Here is a 22,441-nt window from a genome sequence, read left to right as displayed (position 1 = left end):
AGACCGGAGAAATTGTAACTTCCCTAAAAAAAAAAATGTCTTGCTTGAATAAAACAAAATTCACTTTTACCAGTTAGAATACTCTACAGATAAAACAAGGAGTCGTGTAAAATATACAGAATTCAGTCATGATAGCTACCACTACTGTTTTCAAAAGTCAATGAGTGTTGATTTTAAAATATAAACAAATATGGCAGACTCCGTTCAGTTTGCGATTCAAAACAGTACAACATGCGAATACTCACAACAGACCGCTTTCACAAACAAAACTAACGTCATTCACAAGCTGAGAGCCTTATCTATTACTCTGCAAAACAACAGTCCAAAATACAACAAAGAAATTGATAAGATTGAGTAAAATGTCTCCACTACTTATGCACACCACTGGTCGCAACAGAGTTGCGCCCCCTACTTGGAAACATGCCTTTTTCAATTCTCCCCAAATGGAATAAACAACAGAACATTCTTATGAAAAAAGATTTTGAAAATTAAAATGACAGTTTTCTTTGTATTATTTGAATGGTTGATGTGTTTTGTATGCAGGCTTAGGCAGAAGTTCACTGACCAGCAGTAAGGCGAGTCAGCCCAGCATTCTGTTTGGGGGTGTCCAGGAGCACAGAGGAGGACGTGTTAATCCATTCCTCATGCAGGAGTCACGCCCACTGTCCATGTTCTCCTGCAGGATGCCAGATAGATCACACCCCAACATTCCTAACTTGAGTAAGACATCTGGTGTAGTATGTGTGTGAGAGAAAGAGAGCAAGAGTGGGTGTGTGTGTATCACTGTGTGTGTTTGATTGATTGATATGGACACTTATATAGTGCCTATCCTCAGTCGGAGACCAAGCTCTAAGCGCTTACATAGTGTGTGTGTGTGTGTATGTTTGTGTATGTGCATGTAGACGTGATCATTACCATATTATGAATTTGTCAGCCATTTGTACAAATGAAGTCTTTCTTTTGGATATTTTCACACTTTAGGAATGACAATGATTGCACTAACAACATTCTGTTCTTGTAAGTACTGCCTGTGATGGGCGCAACATCTGAGTTGTTAAAGCATAAGGATTTCAATCTGAGGGTCCAGGGTTCAAATCCTTGTCACAGCGCCTGGATAAAGGGTGGAGGTTTTTCCGATCTCCCAGGTCAACAGATGTTCATACCTTTTAGTGCCTGAGCCCCCTTCATGTTTCTTTTTTTTTTCTGAGTGGAAAAAACTCAAATACACTAAATAAAACAATGACTCTAGTACACCGTGCACAATATTTACAAATACAGACACCCTTCTATTAACATGGACACTGGGTGTCTCATTCACCAAATGTCAGGAAGGTGACTGTCACAACACAGGTCTCACAGCCCAGTGTCACCACTGTGTCACCTGTCACCATACACAATGTCACTGGTTATTTTCCACCTGACTGGGCTGCCCCCCAACCAGATTCTGCTGATGGTTGTCCCTGAAGCAGTCCCTTTTGTGGCAGCACAGTGACGCTTGACAGAACTGGCACATGTAGGTCTCCACCTGCTGGTTTTTTTGTGTGCGCTGTCAGCAGTTACACACTGACAACAAACTCCTTTACAGCCTTCCCTCTCCACTAGCTTGTTATGGCATTTGGTTTGGATGGCAAAAGGGGGCTGTGAAGCAGGTTTTCTTTTTCCTGCAATTTTCTTCCGAGAAGTGAAGCCTTCCCTCAGCTGGTTAACAACATCACAACGGAAGGACAGGTGGTCATATTGTTTTCTCACAGGTGGGTCATGTGCTGACTTCACCCAGGTGAGGAATGCCTGAATGATGCACAAGTTGAGTATGGAGTTTAAGATCTTGAAGATCTATCTCCACCACTTCTTGTTGGGATAGCCCACAAGGTAGTAAGACAAGTGCTGGTCACACTTGTCTATACCTCCAATGTATTTATTGTATGCAGCAATGACGACTCTGTCCTTTGTTACCGTTTTACCTGGGGGCTGGTTGGAGCTCAGCAGGAAGATCTAGTGCTTGTGTTGATAGACTGTGGCCATCAGTGTGCCTTGCTGCAGTGCATCAGGTCTCCTCAGTTCACCAGCTTGGCTCCCTTCATCTCCTCGGGCAGTCCTTTCCTGTTGGACATGACTGTCGCACAGGCGTACGTTCCCTTGCTGTACAGATGTTTCAGCAGGTGCACTGAAGTGAAGAAGCAGTCGAAGTACAGGTGCCTGTTTTGATGAAAGTGGCCAGTTCGTGAACAACTTCTTCATGCAGGTTGATGCTGGTGATGTGGCAACTGTGATGACCGGTGTAGATGTCAAAGGCCATGCAATAGCTTGTTTCTGTAACAGATATTTGCCATACCTTTATCCCCCATTTCATTGGCTTTCCTGGCATGTTCTGTTATCAACAGCTGAGGGCGAAAGCCAGGTATGTTTTTAAAACGAGCCAGAGGAAGTCATGGAGAGATTTCTGCTCTTCCTTAACCTCCAACACACCCAAGAAGAAAGTGTGGAGGGTTTTAAAAAGAATTCAGGGCAAAAACGCATGCCCGACCTTCCACCATCTTAAACTTTCAGACACTCTGGTCACAGAGAAGAAAGCAGTTGCCAATTTGCTTGCCTCCACAATAGAACAGAACTCGAGATCTGCTAACAAATCTGCTCGCTTTCTTAAAACCAAAAACCTGTTAGAAAAAACACCATGTAACTTCTTTTCCGACAACACAGAGAATTACAACCTTCCTTTCACAATGAACGAACTTAAATCTGCCCTTCAGACCTGTACGGATTCCTGTCCAGGAATGGACGAGGTCCATTATAAACTCCTAAAGCACCTTCCCCAAACCTGTCTGGACACCCTGCTTAAAGTTTATAACCACATCTGGGTCACAGGCTTCTTTCCACCCTCCTGGCGGAAAGCCCTCATAATCCCGCTGCCGAAACCAGGAAAAGACCCCTCGAACCCCTCCAACTACTGCCCAATTGCACTGACCAGCTGCGTCTGCAAACTGATGGAGAAGATGGTCAACGGTAGACTGATGTGGAAACTAGAGACTGACGGCCTTCTGGCGAAAGAACAGTGCGGTTTCCGCAAGCATCGCTCTACCGTTGACCATCTGGTTCGTCTGGAAACCACGATAAGAAATGCTTTCATCAACAAACAACATGTGGTGGCCATATTTTTTGACCTGGAGAAAGCTTACGATACCACCTGGAAATTTGGTATTCTTTCCGACTTGCATAAGCTCGGCTTCCGAGGACACCTGCCTCAGTTCATCCACAATTTTTTACAAGACAGACAATTCCAGGTGAGAGTCGGCACCACCCTGTCCGACATTCACGAGCAGGAGCTGGGTGTCCCGCAGGGGAGCATCCTGTCGCCGGCTCTGTTCAGCATCAAAATTAACGACATCGTTCAATCCGTTCAGAAAGGATCGGACAGCTCGCTGTTCGTGGATGATTTTGCCTTATATGCAACTGGCAGCACGTACGCCAGCATCCAGCGACGGCTTCAGCTTTGCGTCAACAAAATCCAGTGTTGGGCAGAGGAGAATGGCTTCACATTTTCGTCCTCCAAAACTGAATGCATCCATTTTCATAATTTTCGCCAGTTCTATCAGGACTCTGAAATCCGTCTGGGAACATCCACCATCCCGGCGGTCAAGGAAGCCAGATTTTTAGGGGTCGTCTTCGATCAGAAGCTGAACTTCCTCAGCCACATTAAACAGCTGAAAGTATCTTGCCAAAAAGCCCTTAACATCATCCGAGTTGTGGCACACACGAACTGGGGTGCTGATAAGGGAACTCTCTTGCACCTCTACAGAGCCTTGGTCCGGTCCAAACTGGATTATGGAAGTGTGGTATACGGCTCGGCCAGACCGTCCTATCTGAAACTGTTGGACCCTGTACACCACCAAGGGCTCCGTCTCAGCTTAGGTGCTTTCCACACCACCCCTGTGCACAGCCTGTACGCAGAGGCGGGGGAACCGCCTCTCTCCAACCGCAGATTGAAGCTGACCCTGAATTATTATTTGAAATTGTTTTCGGAACCTACAAACCCTGCTTACGACACTGTATTCAACAACCCTTTCGATAAGAAATTTACAGACAACCCAAACTGCATACCTCCTCTCGGACTCCGCATTCAGCCGCACTTAGAAAAGGCCGATCTGGATGTCGGTGCCATCTCGGATTTCTCTAAGTTCCCTGACAGCCCTCCATGGACCTTTACAACACCTGAGGTCCGATTCGATCTGGCCTCGTACCGTAAAGACACCACCAGTTCTCTGGCCTACAGAACCTACTTTTCGGAACTGTGCCACAAATTCCCCAATTTTCACAGCATCTTCACTGACGGTTCCAAGTCAGAGGACGGAGTCGCCACATCTGCGTTCTGTCCCACCTTTCCTGACCGGCCCTCAACGGAACACATCCTGTCTGACAGCTCGGTGTACACCGCGGAACTGACTGCACTGGTTCTGGGGTTAAAAATGGTTCTCTCTTCGAAACAGAAGAGATTCATGATCTTTTCCGACTCTTTGTCAGCCCTGGAGGCGATCGCCTGCAGGAATATCACTCATCCCAAACTGCTGGAATTTTATGAAACTTTTACTCTCGCAACAAAGAAAGGATATGAGGTTGTGTTGGCCTGGGTTCCCGGACATGTTGGCATTCGTGGTAACGAAAGGGCGGACCTGCTGGCCAGGAACACTGTTAAGAAAGAATTGTCCAGATCCTTTGTGCCATATACAGACATGAAGCGGAAGGTCAACACCTATGTTAAGGATCTTTGGCAAGAGGAGTGGAACACCCAGACGGACAACAAGCTCTTCCAGATCCGTCCGGACCTAAAAGAGACCCTCCCTTCGGGGGTGAAGAACAGAAAGGAGGAGTCTGTGCTGTGCAGACTGCGTACGGGGCACACTTTTTTTTACTCATTCTTACTTGTTGAAGGGGGAGGAGGCCCCTCGATGCATTCCCTGTGACGAGCCTCTCACTGTGAAACATGCGCTCCTTGACTGTTGGGATCTGCATGACGTTAGACGCAGACATTACACGGCGGTTTCTTTGAAGACTTTGTTTCGTGATGTCCCTCCGTGGGCGCTGATGGACTTCTTAAAAGAAGTGAACCTTTTTAACCAGATTTGAAGGTTTTAAACTATGGAAGTTTTTAACTTTGGAGTGGAAAGTTTGAAGTGGTGACTCGTTTTAATTGGTTGTTTTTTTTATCCTTGTAGTAGTTACTGACGCGGCGATAGCCTTGAGATGGCCTTAATGGTTGGCGAGGCTCTAAGCACCATAATTTCATTTCATTTCATTTTTGGCATGTTCTGTTTGAAAGATAGTCTACCCTTGAAGCCTACCATAGATTTGTTGATGCTCAAGTCACTGCCTTCGACAGGGTTTGGATCATGTCAAGGAAGGGCCTTATCTTGTACAGGGGGTTGTAGTTAAGGCTGTCATGTCCAGGTGTGTTGGTGGTGTCTCTCAGGTGACAGTACTGGTTGAGTTTCAGAAATCTTGTTTTAGTCATGACACTATTGATCCATGAGTCAGAAAATCTCGGATCAGTAAACCAGTAGAGGTTACTCTTAGGCAGACGCTTGATTTCCATCATAATAAGGATCGACAGGTAAACCCTGATTTCATCACCTGTCATGTCAGTCCACAAATGATCTGTAGCTAAGCCTTTAGCAGCATTTTTTTGCTTGGCGTAATTGTTGGTTCTGTTGAAAAAAAATTCAGGCACACACTCACAAAAAAATCTAATGGCTTTGCATTCAACAGAAGAGAGTGAACGGGGCCAGTTGGCAGTGCAAATTCTTTCACCGGTGTTCGTGCTGCTGAGCTTCACTACGTGGTCTGCAACGATGCCAGTGGAATGGTATCTTCAGGATCACTTTCTCACTCGCTATCTTCTCGGAATTCTCCTATTTCCTCTCTACCTTCAACTACATCTGTTTCACAATTAGACACATTTTTAAATTTTTATCTTCGCTTTCAAACTCCTCCAGTTGATGCACAATAGCTTCAGTTTCTTCCTTTGTTTCATTGTTGCACATTTGATTTTTTATACTGGCTGCCATTTTCAACTCCAAGAAAGTATGAATGAAATGGCAAGACAAGGGCCAAATTCTTTTGAATGGCCATTGGGAGCTGTGTAGTACCAAAAGTAGCACCATTCTTCCATTGGTCTATCCTGACTTTTACAGGAATCTTCAGTCATGGTGTGTGCATAAAAGGCTGTGGTCAGTGCGTGGTGGAAATTCCCCACCATGCCTGACTCCCAGGAGGTGGGCTGCAGCTGGAATGAAGAAACAGCAGGGGTTTCGGGTCGGCGGGCTACGGAGGGATAATGTCAGAGGGTCAAATTTATTGAGAACAAAGAAGTATTAGATGACTGTAAAGTGTACATGAAATTCAGAATGTTTTCTTGCATTTCATTCATTTTATTGTAATGTATTGTTTTGTTCTGTTGTTTTTTTCTAGTGTCCAGGTGTCAGACCCCTTTAAGCTCTACAAGTCTGCTCTCCCCATCGTGTGGCCTTGGGACACGCCTGCAGACTAAGGCTTTTTCTGAGATGGACTTTCCTGTCTTCGGCCTAAAACCCAGCCTGTCAAAGACTATGAGCACATGGTGGAAGTCAAGTGCATCAGATATTTTTGAGAACAGATGTAATCAGCCTCAAACCTATAAGAACAGAGACAATCAAAATGACAAATGTGACAGTAGTGTCCTTACATCACACGCTGTTGACAAAGAGGGTGTGACAGGTGGCAGCCAGTGTGCAGATGCACTCCAAACAGACATGTCGCCAACAGAGTGTGACAGCACCACACCATTGTTGTCACAGCTTAACATGAGTTTGTCATCAAAGAAGAGGAAAAAGAAGATAAACAAGCGACGGGCAGAGGAGATGGTGGACAATTTTGTGTTTTCTGATGACGATGAAGATGAGGATGGGCAGATGTTTACCCCAAACCAGTCTTCAGTGTCAACAGTGGTTTTGCAGTCAAAACAAGGTAAAGTGGAAAACCCTGAAATGCATTCCTGGGTTTTTGTTTTAAGAAAAAACAGTTATGATATTAAAGGTCAAATTGAGCATACAGTCAGTGGTCAACATATTCTCATCAAAATCTTTTTAAAATCATGGTCAGCAGTCAGTCTTTAAGATATGCTCAGCATTCAGTCTCAAGTTCATGATGAGAAATCAAACTCATGGTGAGCATTCAGTATTCAAGATAACAGTGAACATTTATTTCTTTTTTTGAGATCTTGGTGAGAATTCACTCCTGAATATTATGGTGTCAGGTGAGCATTCACTCTTTATGATAACAGTGAGCATTCTTTAAGATCATGGCAAGAATTCATTCTTAACTCTTTTCCCACCATATGTGACTTAAGTCGACTGGACAGTTCACCACCATATACCACTTGAGTCAGCATTGAGGGTCATGTTAAACAGACTGATTTTCACATTGTTGCAACGCTTAACAGCCACAGCCAACTTTCCCACACAATAGGAAACTGACTAACCATCCCCCCTTGACCCAATATGTGGTGAACAAGTCCACTGTGTTGTTTTGACACAAACCAAATTGTGTGACTGAGAGCAATAGGTATAGAATATTTAGCGCTGAGGAGTGTTTTTCACACAAAAACTTTGTGGCAAAATACTTCGTCATAGCAGTCATTCTTCAGTGTGGCAGAAGTGTTTGTATCTATTCTATGTAACTGTTTTATTTTGTTGGCCTGTTCTTCTTTGTATTGAAAATCCGGTTCTGGAACATTGCTTGAAGACCAGAGAACTGATTTAAGGAACAAGTTTTAAATGCACAGGAAAAAGGTCTTTAATAGTGCAAGTCCCCCAAGTCTGGAATTCTTAACCCCTAGGCTGCCTGCATGACGAGATAACTCGTCATGGCAAGCATGTATGCTTTGCTGCCACAATGACGAGATAACTCGTCATAGAAATATTCTGACTTTTCCCTGCTTTGCATTCAGTTCGTTGACAAAAATACTGGTAGCTTTAGCTTGGGGAATCTTTCTGGATTCTGTTCATAGCTAGAAACACCATCTGCGTCATAAGGCAGTCTTTTATTTGAACGTTTTGGTTGGGTTACTGGCCGCAGTCTTTGCCTGGCTCCTCTCCTCGCTCGCTCAACAAAATGTCGGACTGACTCCATGCTCAAGACATGCGCTCGTGGCAAACTAAATCAACCAAGATTACTTTATTTAGCTGATGCTCAGAAAGAATTGGAGCATAAATTCGAAGGAGGAGACAGTGGTGAACATTTATAGGACGATTTGATAGAAAACAAGAAAGGCAAGGCCTTCAAGACTCACTTGTGATACACTTTTTTAAAAATCCAAGCTTTTTATGTATTGAGTATAATGCATTTACTGTTATATTTATATTTTTTGTATTCTCTAAACTTGGCAATTTGATCTGATATTCGACCCAACAAAAGATCTGTCATTACTATCATTTTTTGTTCAAACAGGAACTTCCTTTGCTAAGCATGGAAGTTTTATTTATTGCAAACGTTTTGCTGGAGACATTAAAACAAGGGAAATTACTCTGCTGGGGAGCTTAGTTTGCTTTAAACTGATCTTTTTTAAAAAGTGCATCACAAGTGAGTCTTGAAGGCCTTGCCTCTCTTGTTTCAAAATGTAATGTTTAAGATGAGAAAGACCAGTTTAAAGCAAATTAACTCCACTAGCATTACAAAGTAATTTCCCTTTTTTAGTATCTGCATCAAAACGTTTGCAAAATAAATAAAACTTCCATGCTTAGGAAAAGAAGATCCTGTTTGAACAAAAAATGATAATAATGACTGCTCTAGCTGTTGGGTCAGAATATCAGATCAAAGTGCCCAGTTTAGAGAATACAAAAAATATAAATATAACAGTAAATGCAGTTTGCATATAATTAGGCTTCATTCTTTATTTTTGTGTGCCCATCCCAGAGGCGCAATATTGTTTTAAACAAGATGACTGGAAAGAACTGAATTTTTCCTATTTTTATGCCAAATTTGGTGTCAACTGACAAAGTAGTTGCAGAGAAAATGTCAGTGTTAAAGTTTACCACGGACACACACACACACACACAGACAACCGAACACCGGGTTAAAACATAGACTCACTTGTTTACACAAGTGAGTCAATAAAGGGAGCAATCAAGTGAGTGGCCAAGATACAACTATCAGTGAGTGATGCAGGCTGTTCAACTCTAGCAGACGACAGGTCACCGAATTTTTAGCAGGGCACCGTATGAGCTATTTTCTTGGCACTCAGCCAACGCGGTCTGATGAAGTGACGGTGTGAGAGGGGTGAAGAGGAGGGGGGTGGAGACTGAGGGGGTGTGGCCTCACATCCATATTATCACTTGCAGAAGTCACAATGCATTTATTTCTTTTTCATTTTTTTTTTATATTGTGGTTGTTCAAGTATGATTTTGTGTGTGCAGATATCCATTTGTCCAGAAAATGATATTTTTGTGCAGATTACCAGACTAATGTTTGTAATGAACAAGTTGAAAATGTGACAAAAAACAAAACACTGATTTCAAAACAACAGCATGTCACTTAAAATGCATAAAACGGGAAAACATCAGGTGTTTTGTATTCGTTATTCATTTCCCTTTCAGAAAATATATACTTTTATGGGTCTTTCTCCAATAACAAAGAGCACAGAATTTTTTGAAAATTTATACCCGTTTTTTGTGAAAAAACCCTGGCAGATAGATTTCACTTAAATCTTATTTTCCTGGCAGCGAAAGGGTTAACTATCATCTCTCAGAAATGCTCCTGTTCTTCAGTCCTTTAAATTGGATCTGAAAACATGCTTTTTCTGCAAACATTTCTGTATGTCTGTTTTGCAAATGGAATTCTATGCCAAAAATATACGCGTATGTAATTCTGTTTTGAGTGCAGTTGATATTTTATACAAATTATTGTGTTTTGAGTGTGGTTGTGGGTGTGAGGAAGGGATGGCTGCATGTGCATGCATGCATTATATTTGTGTGTGTGTGTTGGTGTGTGTGTGTGTGTGTGGTATGAAATGTGTTTCATTTTAATCTAAGGATCATTTACTGTATAATTTTATTGTTTGATGGATTTTGAAATGTGATATTTTTTATTTTCATTTGTGAACACATAGGATATTTTTCATTGACAAAGAGCTTTTATAATGTTTTTACATCATGTTCATATTTGTTTGTGTGTGACATTTTATTTGGTTTTGGTGTTGACCAGATTGGGGGTGGCTGCAGTGGCTGATGATGGGTGTGATGGTCCTCAGTGTCTTCTCCAATATCTTCCTCACCTGGACAGTGTTGGCGTCCAGAACGTGACAGAAGTGATCTGATGACCAGGCAGCATCCTTCACATCAGGACAGTGGCATCTTCCACTCCATGACAGCATCGTCCTGATCACTGCGGCAGTATCCCAGTTACAGCAGCATTGTCATTGCAGTTTTAGGATCATTGTAGCAGCATTCAGATCATTAGAGAAGTGTCTTAATCACAGTGGCATTATCCTAGTGATTGCAGTTTAATCAGATTCATGGTAGCAGCATCCTTAAGACTGCAGTAGCATCCTCGTTATGATAGCATCAGTGATATTGTACCAGCATTTTTTTGTGGTAGCCTTAGTCATCAAGATAATTTCAGCATTCTGACTAGTTAGCATCATCCACACCATTGCAGCAGCATTCTGAGAACTGTTGCACTGTCCAAATAATAGCATTTGAAAGATCTTAGCATATTATTACAACAGCATCCCAGTTATGCTAGCATCATCCACATCACAGTAGCAGTTGTTGTTGTTGTTTTAAATGTATTCAATTTAATTCATTTCTCTCAACTCTTGTTCCACAGATAAAATGAGCATGTCTGTTTGCGCAGTACCACAAAACCTGCTCATCCCTTAAAATTAAATGGTGACATTGTTACACACACTGATTTATCACTTTCATTCACACATCCATCCAGACAGAAAGAGCTATTCCCTGCCTGAGGGATGTTAAACCAGAATATTTTCATATGGAAATGAATATTTAACATTGAAAAACTGATTTCAATCATCTAATATATGTTACACGAGAATAGTCAATGCACTAAAGCATGCAGTCACTACTCTCTCCACTAAAATGGTTTTTACAAGAAAGTCACCCAGGTTGAATAATTATGAGTTCGTGGTGACAACGGGATAAAGAAGAGCAAGGGAAGAGGGCAGGAGGGTGGTGTATGGAGGCAGAAGGGGGTAGTTTGGGCAGTCATCAGGTCATTATATCACTAACTGTGCTTAGAGATGGACCCCCCCAGAGTAGAGGGGGCTGGGGGGGCTGGGTCCTCCATCATCCTACTTAACAAGTGCCTTGGCTGGATCACTTTTGTGCAGAACATAGTAGCAGTATTATGATTATGGTAGCCTCATTCATCCAATTCATTGCAGCACCCCACTTTTATCATAGCATTGTTGTTTCAAAGTCATAGCAGTAGCATCCCTGTTGTGATAGCATTGCCCTACACATTGCAGCAGAATCACGATTACAGCTGTAAGATCATTGCAGCAGCATTAAGAATACAGCAGTCAAATCTTTGCAGCATGTTAAAATTATGGCAGTCAGATTATTGCAGCAGCATCAATATTATGGCAGTTAGGTCATGGCAGCAGCAGCAATATTATGGCAGTCAAATTATTGCAGCAGCAGCAATATTATGGCAGTCAAATTATTGCAGCAGTATCAATATTATGGCAGTCAGATTATTGCAGCAGTATCAATATTATGGCAGTCAGATTATTGCAGCAGCATCAATATTATGGCAGTCAGATTATTGCAGCAGTATCAATATTATGGCAGTCAGATTATTGCAGCAGCAGCAATATTATGGCAGTTAGGTCATGGCAGCAGCAGCAATATTATGGCAGTCAGATTATTGCAGCAGCATCAATATTATGGCAGTCAGATTATTGCAGCAGCATCAATATTATGGCAGTCAGATTATTGAAGCAGTATCAATATTTTGGCAGTCAGATGCAGCAGAATCAATATTATGGCAGTCAGATCATTGCAGCAGCATCATGGTAATGGCAGTCAGGTCATGGCAGCAGCAGCACGATTATGGCAGTCAGATTATTGCAACAGCGTCAAAATTATGACAGCACCATCCTGATCATCATTAGCCTGTTGATTTAATCAAGTGAAATCACTTGATGTGATGTGAGAATGGCATGCACAGTTAAGCTTGGTCACTTGGATGTTTATGCTGAGCATGGTTGAATGTGCTGCAGTGGTTTTGGATGCTGACTGACAACAAACACCAGAAGTTGTGATTTTGTGTGTCTAGCTTTGTTTCTTAACCCCTTATCTGCCGAAAATTTTAATTATTCTGTGATACCTGCATGCCAAGGGAAAAAAATCATGTATTTCACCTGAGTGCACAAAAAAAAAAAAAGCAAAAAAAAGCACCACTTCCACAAATTCAAAAATATCTCCTTGAAATTTCACATGATGATTGTTCATACATTGTGCCTTTAGCATATGATAAAGTTATAATTCCATTGTGTAAATTTTTGTTTTAAAATCTGAGTCAGAGAATATTTCCATGAAATTTGTTTTAGTTGGGTGCCTCTGGCCCAGTATTACCCAATAGCTTGAGGAAAAAGAACCCAGCCAACAGATCATACCCCCCTCTGCCTCCCCAGCTGGTAGTGAGCTTGACTGACCACCCCTCTCCTCACCCCTTTCCCTTTCCAGCTACCAATTAGTTCATGTTAATGTGCTTCAGACATAGACTGATCAGTCTGGGGCACAAAACTTACATCACAATTACTTTCACTGTGTCATGAAGTGGGTGGTGGCTATTATCTTAATCCAAATCAGCACCTGAATCATCACCCTCACCACTATGCAGACTTTCTTCCCCTTTGTCCATATCCTTCATTATTTCCTGAGCTACTTCTAAGGCTTTAAACCTAAAAATAAGCCAAGATCGATCCATTCAAGACCACACCATTTTGACCAGCCATGTCAGCAAGTGACTCCGAGTTTTCCACAGCTTATGAGTCATACAGTACAAGCTGTTCAAGTTAAAGGAATGAAAACAGTCTTCAAATATCTAGAACGCAGGACCAAACAGAGTTGGTCATTTCCCTCTTACAATCAGCTGTGAATTGCTGATCAAAAATAGGACTTGAGATATATATCCTGTAGGTGTATGAAGCAAAAGGGACGCAAGTCTCACATCCTAACATAGACAACACGGTGTGGTGTGTCGATGTGTTTAAAGGACTCTAGGTGAGTCAAAATTCTGAGTGATAACCAGGATACCTGATTTTGCATCATGTATTAGTTTTGTTCTTGTCAATTTTTCATGAATTGGGGGTGCTGAATCCATATCTGCTGGAGGCCAAGTTGTAAATGATTGGCATTTTGAGTTATTGTGTAAAATCCAAGATAGCCTTCACGAGGATTGTATAAAATCCAAGATGGCCACCACTGGATTCATTGATTAAAAATACAGATGATTGTAATTATTTCGTACCTGATATTTGTCATTCAAGAAAATTATTTAGATGACCAAAATGATTCATACAATCTCAGTTTTATCCTATTTTAGCATGCTTTATCACGTTTTTGCTTCGCCATGATGGCCACCATTAGAAGAAAGCAGCATTTTTCTTGATTGACATGCAAAGTGAAGTCAATAAATCTGGACTTCCAGCCCAGTCTCCAATGTCGGAAGGCCACAATCATCTGTGCTCCATATAGTTTTGCTAAAAATAATGTGAAAGTGATATACTAAAGGCATTTGTTCAATGTTTATTGGAACAGTCTGTGAGTGAGGTATTGTGGTGTGTGTTGTGCTTCTTTAAACATTTTCTGTGTGGAGAACATAAAAGAAAACCTATAAGACTGGAGTTTCCAGTGTTTGCACCACCATGGCAGTGGCAGCACTGGCTCTGCCAGTGGCCCCAATTTATGTTACAGCACAGGCACTGCCTTGCCTTCAGCCTATGATATATGTGTGGCTGCAGAAGCAGTTTGTGGGCGTGAAACAATCTGTGGTGCCCAAAGTGTACATGGTCTGCTGGATTTATCCACATATTGAAGAAACCAGAGACAAGCTCTTGTTGGAGGGGTTCTTGTTCAGGGGAGCACATGTGTCTCTGCCGGACAAAAATCCTATCATCATCAGAGACCAGACTGATGAAAAACCAACCACTTGACTGTGGATAAACAATGTGGACAACAAAGACATTGAAGCCACACAGCAGAAATCTGGTTTGGAGATCAGGTCCTCGCTATGTAATGAGCTAGCAAGGAATCCCGAGGGACAGCTAACATGTTTTGAGACTGGCCGCAGGTTTGTGTATATCTGTGCTGAACACACCTCTGCGACCAGTCTTGAAACTTGGTATGTTCACCTCGACACTGTATCAGAAGGAACAGAAATAAAAACAATAAATAAATTGTAGCAAGTGCCTACGAGATGGACACCTGGCAGCAAATTGTGCAGGGCAGCCTAAAGAAACCAAATAGTTTACTGAAATGTGTGTAGAAAGGCCCAGTGCTCAGGAGAGCGGCACCACACCAACACAGCGTGTGCAGCCACCAGTACACACTAGCGATGCCAAGAAAAGCCCCCACACCCAAGAAGAGAGCCATGTAAAGCTTGCTCATGACACCACGAACAGCGCAGTTGGGACAGCAGGGGGAAAAAAAAGAAAGGAGCAAGTCTTCCCCAACTTACTAGTCAAGTCAAGTCAAAATGATCTTTATTGAGGGTAAAAGAATAAGCTTATACAGCTTTTTTACATCCTGCCCTCATAAAAAAAGAGAAGAAATTTTTTTTTTAATTTAAAAAAGAAGAAATGGGGGAAGTGGGGGTCTGGAAAAGATATATGGAAATAAACAATTACAAGAAATACACAAAAATTCTACCGAGAACAACAACAACAACAGAAATAATAAAGCGTAAATAGCAATAAATTTACATATGATACTGACTCGATTACAACATACAATGCGACATTCTTACATCATTAACTTAATTCAGGAAGAAAAGAGAGAGAGGAAAAACGAGAGAGAAAGCTACATATATATATATACATGCACATACATACACACACATACACACACACACACACACACATATATATATATATATACACACACACATATATAGAGAGAGAGACAGACAGACGGGCAAAGGTAACAGTCGAGAGATGGAAAGGAGACAGAAAGTCAGAAGGACAGAGAAGGTTTAAAGTTAGAAAAATAGACAGACAAGTATATAGACAGCAGATACAATGATAGTCAAATCGGAGGATCAAGGAATCATATTTTTTCCATCAAATATTTCTTAAGTGCTTTTTTGAATGGTTGCTTTAGACGACATGACTTTAAAGGAGGTGGTAAACCATTCCATATTGTCCCCCCAGAATATGTTAAACTAGATTTATATAGATTGTTTCGGGGTCGTGGAAAAGATAGTTTGTGGGTGTGTCTATTTTCATTAGTAATAAAATTCTGGGTTATTTTCTTTGGTGCCGTTCCATTCGCTATACTGTGCATACACATACATTTGTTAGTAACAATCGACTTTTGAGTGGAAGAATGTCTAAATTTTTATAGTCATTATCTGTCAAAGTATTAGATTTTAGTTTAATCAGTTTTATAGCTCTTTTGTGCAAGCGACTGATGTGTTTGAGGTTAGTTTAGCTGGCATTATCCCACAACGTGGCTGCATAGTTTATGAGAGATAGAATGTGTGCGTGAAAAAATAGCTTCCTAGAATGAAGATTGAGAAAATGTTTAACCTTGCTAAGCTGGTATATTCTTTTGGAAATTCTTTTTCCTAGATCAGCAATATGATCAGTCCATGACAGGTCATTGTCTATTATGACCCCCAATACTTTGTGTGTTGTAACTTCTTCAATTGTTTTCCCGTGGATGTATAAAGGTGTAAAGGAGGTATGCATTTTTTGTCGCTTCTGTCGTGTCGTCACATACATACATTTAGTTTTGCCTGTATTTAGAGACATGTGGTTCAAGTCAGTCCATTTGACCAAACTATCTATATTGTTCTGAAGCTCGTTTACAAGTTCAGTTGGATTATCACTATTTGACTGAAGTGAGGTGTCGTCCGCGAACATTTCGCATGTGCATTGTATATGTAATGGCAAGTCATTTATATATATGGAAAATAAAAGTGGTCCAAGCACTGATCCTTGTGGTACACCAAATTTTACAGGCAGTAAATCAGACCTGCTAGAACTGATTTCAACCAACTGATGACGGTCACTGAGAAAGGAGATAAAAAAATCTAAAGCATCATTTGACAAATTGTAATGTGAGAGTTTTCTAACAAGAAGAGAGTGGTTAATTATGTAAAAAGCCTTGGCGAAGTCAACAAAGAGAATACCTGTGAACACATTATTGTTTATGTTTGAAAGGCATCTTTCAATAATTTGTATAAGAGCTGTGTGACAGGAGTGATTTTCCCGAAAACCTGATTGGTTTTCGTGTATCAAATCATATTTCTTAAGATAGGAATTGAGGTGAGATTGCACATGTCTTTCAAGTGGTTTGGACAAAACAGACAGTATAGAAATAGGTCTATAGTTAGAGGGATTATCTCAGTCTCCTGCTTTGTACAGTGGTATAACCTTAGCTTGCTTAAATTTTAATGGGAAAACCTGTTTATCAATACATAAATTATATACATAGGTGAGAGTGTCTGATATATATGCTGCACTGGCCTTTAGTATTTTACCATCGATTCCATCTAAGTCTCTTGTTCCAGATTGTTTCAGGCGTAGTAAGCTATGAAATACTTCGTTTATTGTCACAGGTGGTATATTAAAGTTAGCTGAGATGTTTTTCGAGTCACAGTATTGTTTCAGTAGTTTTAGTTTGTTTTCATTTGTTTTATCATTTACAATTATATTGTTGGCAATGTTAGCAAAATGATAGTTTAACTTTTCTGGTGATATCTCTTTTATTGGTTTATGGAAATTAGACATCGAGTTCTTCTTAGTCAAGATATTAATGGCTTTCCAAACTGCTTTCGAATTCTGAGAAGAAGACACTAGATTTTGAAAATATTTGATCCTACTTTTTCGCTTCATAGAATTCACTTTATTTCTTTGTTTTCTATATAATTCTACTTTCTTTGATCTGTGGTAGTAATCTCTTAATTCAATTTCATTATCTATTTCCTTTGTCAACCACGGAGGTTTAATTTTATGCTTCACCCTTTTTTTTATAAATGGAGCATGTCGATCATACACTAAATTAAATGTGTTTACCCAGTAGTTAATGGCATCGTCAGGATTTCTTATTTGATAAACATATTCTAAACCAGAATGAAGCAAATCATTGATGAATGTATTCTTATCGAAATGGGTGAAACTTCTGTAAAAAATTTCTTTATGACCCGATTTAGGAATTTTGACACCTTTCTTTTTCCAAGTTAGACAAACAGACGAATGGTCACTACAGCCAGTTTGAACAGAACATGTTTCCACTATATTAGATTTTGTGTTGACGTAAATGTGGTCAATGAGAGTTTCAGTGTGTTCAGTGAGACGTGTAGGGCGATCGATTATTTGTTCTAGTCCGTACAGAGCGTAACTGTTGTTCCATTTTGTTCCAGGTACTGTCAAATCAATGTTTAAGTCCCCAAGGAGAATAATTTCTTTAGACTCAAGTATAGCTGCATCCATCATCGAATTAAATTTGTCGTACCAGTCAACGGTTTCGGCTGGGTTTCTATAAAGGAATCCTATCATAATAGGTTTACAATGTTTAAGATTAATTTCTATCCAAATAGATTCCGTGCCATGATTTTCAAGGTGTGTTAGTCTCTTGAACATTATTGAGTTATTACAATATAAAAGAAGTCCAGTAGATCTTTGACCAGCAGGGTCAAGTCGGATGATATCATAGTTAGGCATGCATATATGAGAATCGGGAATACGATCAGTTAATCTAGACTCTGCAACACAGTAAACATGAAAATTAACCCCATTGCTATGCAATATGGTTGCGATATCATCAGTCTTGTTTCTGACACTGTTGATATTTAGATATCCTATGCGAAGCCCCTCTTGTGAGGGCCATGTATCTTGAGTGAGAGGCATTGTATGGCAGTAGGAAATAATCACATATACAAAATGTAGGTGCTTTACACACAAGAATTATTTTCAGTATAGCAGTAAATGCCCAAATACAATGCAAGAAAAAAATCGGTTCAATTAAAGACAAAAGCACAAATACAATGGTATCCAATGAAACTACTGCACAAGTAGACGTGAGCGAATGCCTACAATCAATTAGCAAACACTCAACAAAGCATGTAATATCTTAAAAAAAAACAAAAAAAAAAACACCAACAACAACAACAACAACAAAACCGACAACAAAAAACAACGTACGATTATGGATTATCAAAACGTGGAGTAAAGGAAGGCGAAAAAGCATATATTAGACAACAACCACCCGTGACACACTTAGCAGCGTGCCTATCACTGACCAAGATAGTCTATAAGTATTTGATACGGCAAATCAAACGTAATTGGTCCAGGGAATACAAAAATTCTGCGACATCTATCCAAGTCCAGCAAGCTGCAACCCACTCCCCCCATCCCCCATCGCTTCATCTTCGTCAACTCCCATCATCCCCAACCCACTCACCCCTTAGCAACATTATGCACATATGCAGTCATACACTCCATTCATACTTGCACACGCACACATGCATCCTTATCATGGAAATGGACGCTGAAATGATTGGTGAGCACCCATGTAAGTAGTAATCATGCTACGCAAGAACTGTTCAAAAGGGTTAGTAACAGGCATGTGTAAAAAATTGGCAGGAATGTCGGGTTTAAACATGGGGTCTTGGCACATTCTTGTTTGAAAAGGGGGGACAAAGCTCATTCCATGATATGGTACGTGTGGTGGTGGTGGATTTGACTGAGCTGTCTGACTGTTGTCACCATACATAGGGGCTGGGGGAGGGGGTTGGGCAGGTGAGAAGGTGGGGGTGGTTAGTTTTCCAGATAATGAAAGGCCCACTATCCCAACTCAGCAAAGTCACAACAGGGAGGAAGAGGTGGAAAGAATGTTGGAGGAGGGTGGTAACACTTGACACATGTTCTGTCCCAACCAGCCTGACCTCTCCCTTGTGACCTTTGGCTTTATTTAATGGACCTATGATTAATGATTAACATTTTTAATGTTCCGCATCAGAAAGTTGAAAAAATGATACATTCTTTTTCAAATATGAGTAATAATATGTGCATTGGTACCCTGAATGCTGAGGGCTTAGAAATAGCCCAGAAAAGAAAGTATTAATTGACTTCCTCAGAAAACAGAAGTTAGACATTGCATGATTGCAGGAAACTTACATGACAGATGATGTAATGTCCCAAATCAGTGCTCAGTGGTCAGGTAGGTAATTCTATAGTGCAGGTACTAATAAACACAATAGACTTATCATTTTCATTTCCAGTCTTAAACAGATTCATGCAGAACTCAAAACAAGCAAGAGAGAGAATATTGTTGATAAGATGTCATGACATGACAACAAAACGACTATCATTAGCCAATTGCTATGCACCAAATTCGACCTTTGACAAAATACCATTCAGAAACCAACTCAGCAGTTTGTTACTTTAACCAAGACAACGACCACCAGTGGTGGTTCTGGGTGATTTAAACACGGCATTACATCCTCCAGATAACATAGCTGGCAAGACACACTCACAATGAGAAAAGAAGCCTTTCTAGAAATGTTATGTTCTTTTGACCTGGAAGATACATGGAGGTCCATCCATCTAGACGCCAAAGAATACACTTGCTCAAGATCTACTCCTTTTACACGAAGAAGAATTGATTATATTTTCTGTGACACTGCCTCCCAAACACTTGTTGAGAAAATAGACATGGAATTATTTCCCCACTCAGACCATTAACTTATCAAAGTAATATTTAGCACAAACAAGTTTCAAAGAGGCCCAAGATATTGGAAGTTTTAATAGCTCTCTGCTGTCTCAGGAACGGTTTCTAGAAGAAACAAACACATTTATGATCATATTTTTCACAATATCTCTAGAGAAGAAAACCCACAAAAGGCCTGTGAAATGTTTAAGGTTAGATACAAGTCATTTTGCATTAACTATTAAAAAATTGAGCACCCAATAAACATGCCAAAATCAAAATGGTAAACCAAATTCAACAAAAACTGTCACAGAACGTTCATGATAAAGACATCATAATGAAAGCTCATCAACTAAAGAAATAGATAGAATTACAAGATTGAAACGAAGCAAGAGGTGCTCAGATCCACTTCAGAGTCAAATGGATTGAAGATGGGGGGGAAAAGAACCCAAAATATTTTCTATGCCTTGAAAAGATCAAAGGAACCACAAACATTTTTTTTAACGTCTCCCATTTGAAGCGAGAATTAAATACAAAGTTGCGTGTCTCTGCTTTTCATTCCACAGGACCTACATATCTTTCTGACCTTATCAGTGTTTACACTCCCGCAAGAAATCTCTGCTTTTTCTCTGACTGTTACCTTTTGAAGCTTCCTCGTGTCCTCGTGTTCACCTTTGGTGAATGTTCTTTCTTCTTTGCTGCTCCTCACATCTTGGACAACTTTCATCATCATATCTGATTTGATTCTCTCAGCTTCTCGCTCATCACTAAAAACTCATCTTTTTAAAACATCTATAAGCACTCTCAGCTTCCTTGTTCTCCAACACCACCCATGTCAGCTCAAAAAGCTCTCTTTGGGTGCACAAAGAGTGAGAAAGGGAGAGGGGGGAGGGGTTTTGAGAAAGAGTGGTCATGAATGATTTGTAATATTTTTCTTTCATATGAAGTGCCCTGAGCTCTTAGAGAGAAAGGGCACTTTATAAATGTACATTATTATTATTATTATTAAAGTTATTCTTGCAAAACCTTTTTACTGTCACAATTCTCTCAGGTCTTAGAGGTAGCGTCTGTACCTGTTAAAAGTCCTTAACACCATCAGCACATTAATGTACAGATTTCTTGGAAATAAAAAGAAAGTTTGACAAGAAGGAAACATTTGAAAAACTGAAGAGGCGTTTTCAGCCTCAACAGAGAAGATGGTGGTTTAGACATGATCAACATCGAACACCAGCAGCAAATGTTCTTGGTCAAATGGGCAGCCAGACTCCTCAAAGAGACAAAATATCACTGGACGAGAAACAGTATGTCCCACTTTCAAGACAGTCATTGCAGTTTCAAGTGTAACATTTTGCCCAAATAAATTTTAAAAACTGGAAAACCCCCTTTCAAGACAGTCATTGCAGTTTCAAGTGTAACATTTTGCACAAAGAAATGGAAAAAAAAAAAACAACGACAACTGGAAAACGTGCAGTCAATCTTTAGGAGAGAGGTAATAAAAGCAGTAGATATCTTTAATGAAAACAGACCAATAGAAAATATAGAAACAGTTCAGTTCAGTTCAGTTCAGTTCTTGGGATATTTCAGAAGCCTTGCGGTATTTTAGTGTTCCAGTCTAACAATACATCATTTGGAGTTGCCAATGCAGTTGTTCAGGAGTAATGGTGATTTTTTTTTTCCTATTGGAATATCAGATTGCTGATACTTTTTACCTGTTCAAGGAGATTTTTGAAAGTGTTAATTCTGTTAGCTCTTTTTACATGCAAAGGTAGTACAGTTTGATGCATGTTGCAATTCTGTTGCTAAAACAATTTTTTTTAATATTAGTCCTTGAATTCTTGATAAATGGTTTTTCAGCCCTTGTTATGTCAGTGAAAGGATTTTTGAAAATGTCTCTTGGTCTAATTTAGCAATGCCATTAAGTATTTCATATGTTAGTATTAAATCACCTCTAATTCTACAAGATTTTAAAGAAGGCAAAGTAAGCAATTTCAGTTTTTCTTCATACATTTTATCCTACATTCCAACAACAAAGCCTGTTGCTCTTCTTTGAACTTTCTCAACTGCAACAGATGGCTTTTTATATAGCGGGTACCAAATAACATTTCTGTATTCAAGGTGTGGTCTTACTAGTGTTTTAACCCCTAGGCTGCCTGCATGACGAGATAACTCGTCATGGCAAACATGTATGCTTCGCTGCCTGCATGACGAGATAACTCATCATCGAAATATTCTGACTTTTCCCTGGTTTGCATTCACTTCCTTGGCAAAAATAGTGGTAGCTTTAGCCTGGGGAATCTCTCTAGATTCTATTCATAGCTAGAAACCCCATCTACGTCATGAAGCAGTCCTTTATTTGAACGTTTTGGTTGGGTCACTGTCCAAGTGTTTGCCTGACTTCTCTCCTCGCTCGCTCAACAAAATGGACTGACGCCGTGCTCAAGACATGCGATCGTGACGAACTAAATCAACCATGATTTCTTTCTTTAGCTGATGCTCAGAAAGAATTGAAGCATAAA

The 22,441-nt window shown here is 40.3% G+C and overlaps 1 protein-coding gene across 4 annotated transcripts in view; it reads left to right on the top strand.

The window, feature by feature from the left end:
* LOC143287541 (uncharacterized) overlaps nt 1-18,908 on the top strand; it is a 74,957-nt gene extending 56,049 nt beyond the window's left edge. For all 4 annotated transcript variants that reach the window (XM_076595597.1, XM_076595596.1, XM_076595595.1 and 1 more), the window contains exons 9-11: nt 544-720; nt 6,460-6,993; nt 10,228-18,908. In XM_076595597.1, coding sequence (XP_076451712.1) covers nt 544-720; nt 6,460-6,993; nt 10,228-10,325 — 809 coding nt within the window. In that variant the 3' untranslated portion in view covers nt 10,326-18,908. The remainder of the gene's footprint in view (nt 1-543; nt 721-6,459; nt 6,994-10,227) is intronic.
* The last annotated feature ends 3,533 nt before the right edge of the window (nt 18,909-22,441 follow it).

This window comes from Babylonia areolata, chromosome 11 (assembly GCF_041734735.1).
Source record: "Babylonia areolata isolate BAREFJ2019XMU chromosome 11, ASM4173473v1, whole genome shotgun sequence".
NCBI classification, from domain to species: Eukaryota; Metazoa; Mollusca; class Gastropoda; order Neogastropoda; family Buccinidae; genus Babylonia; species Babylonia areolata.
Note: the sequence above shows the minus strand (reverse complement) of the source record. Positions and strands in the feature narration are given on the sequence as shown.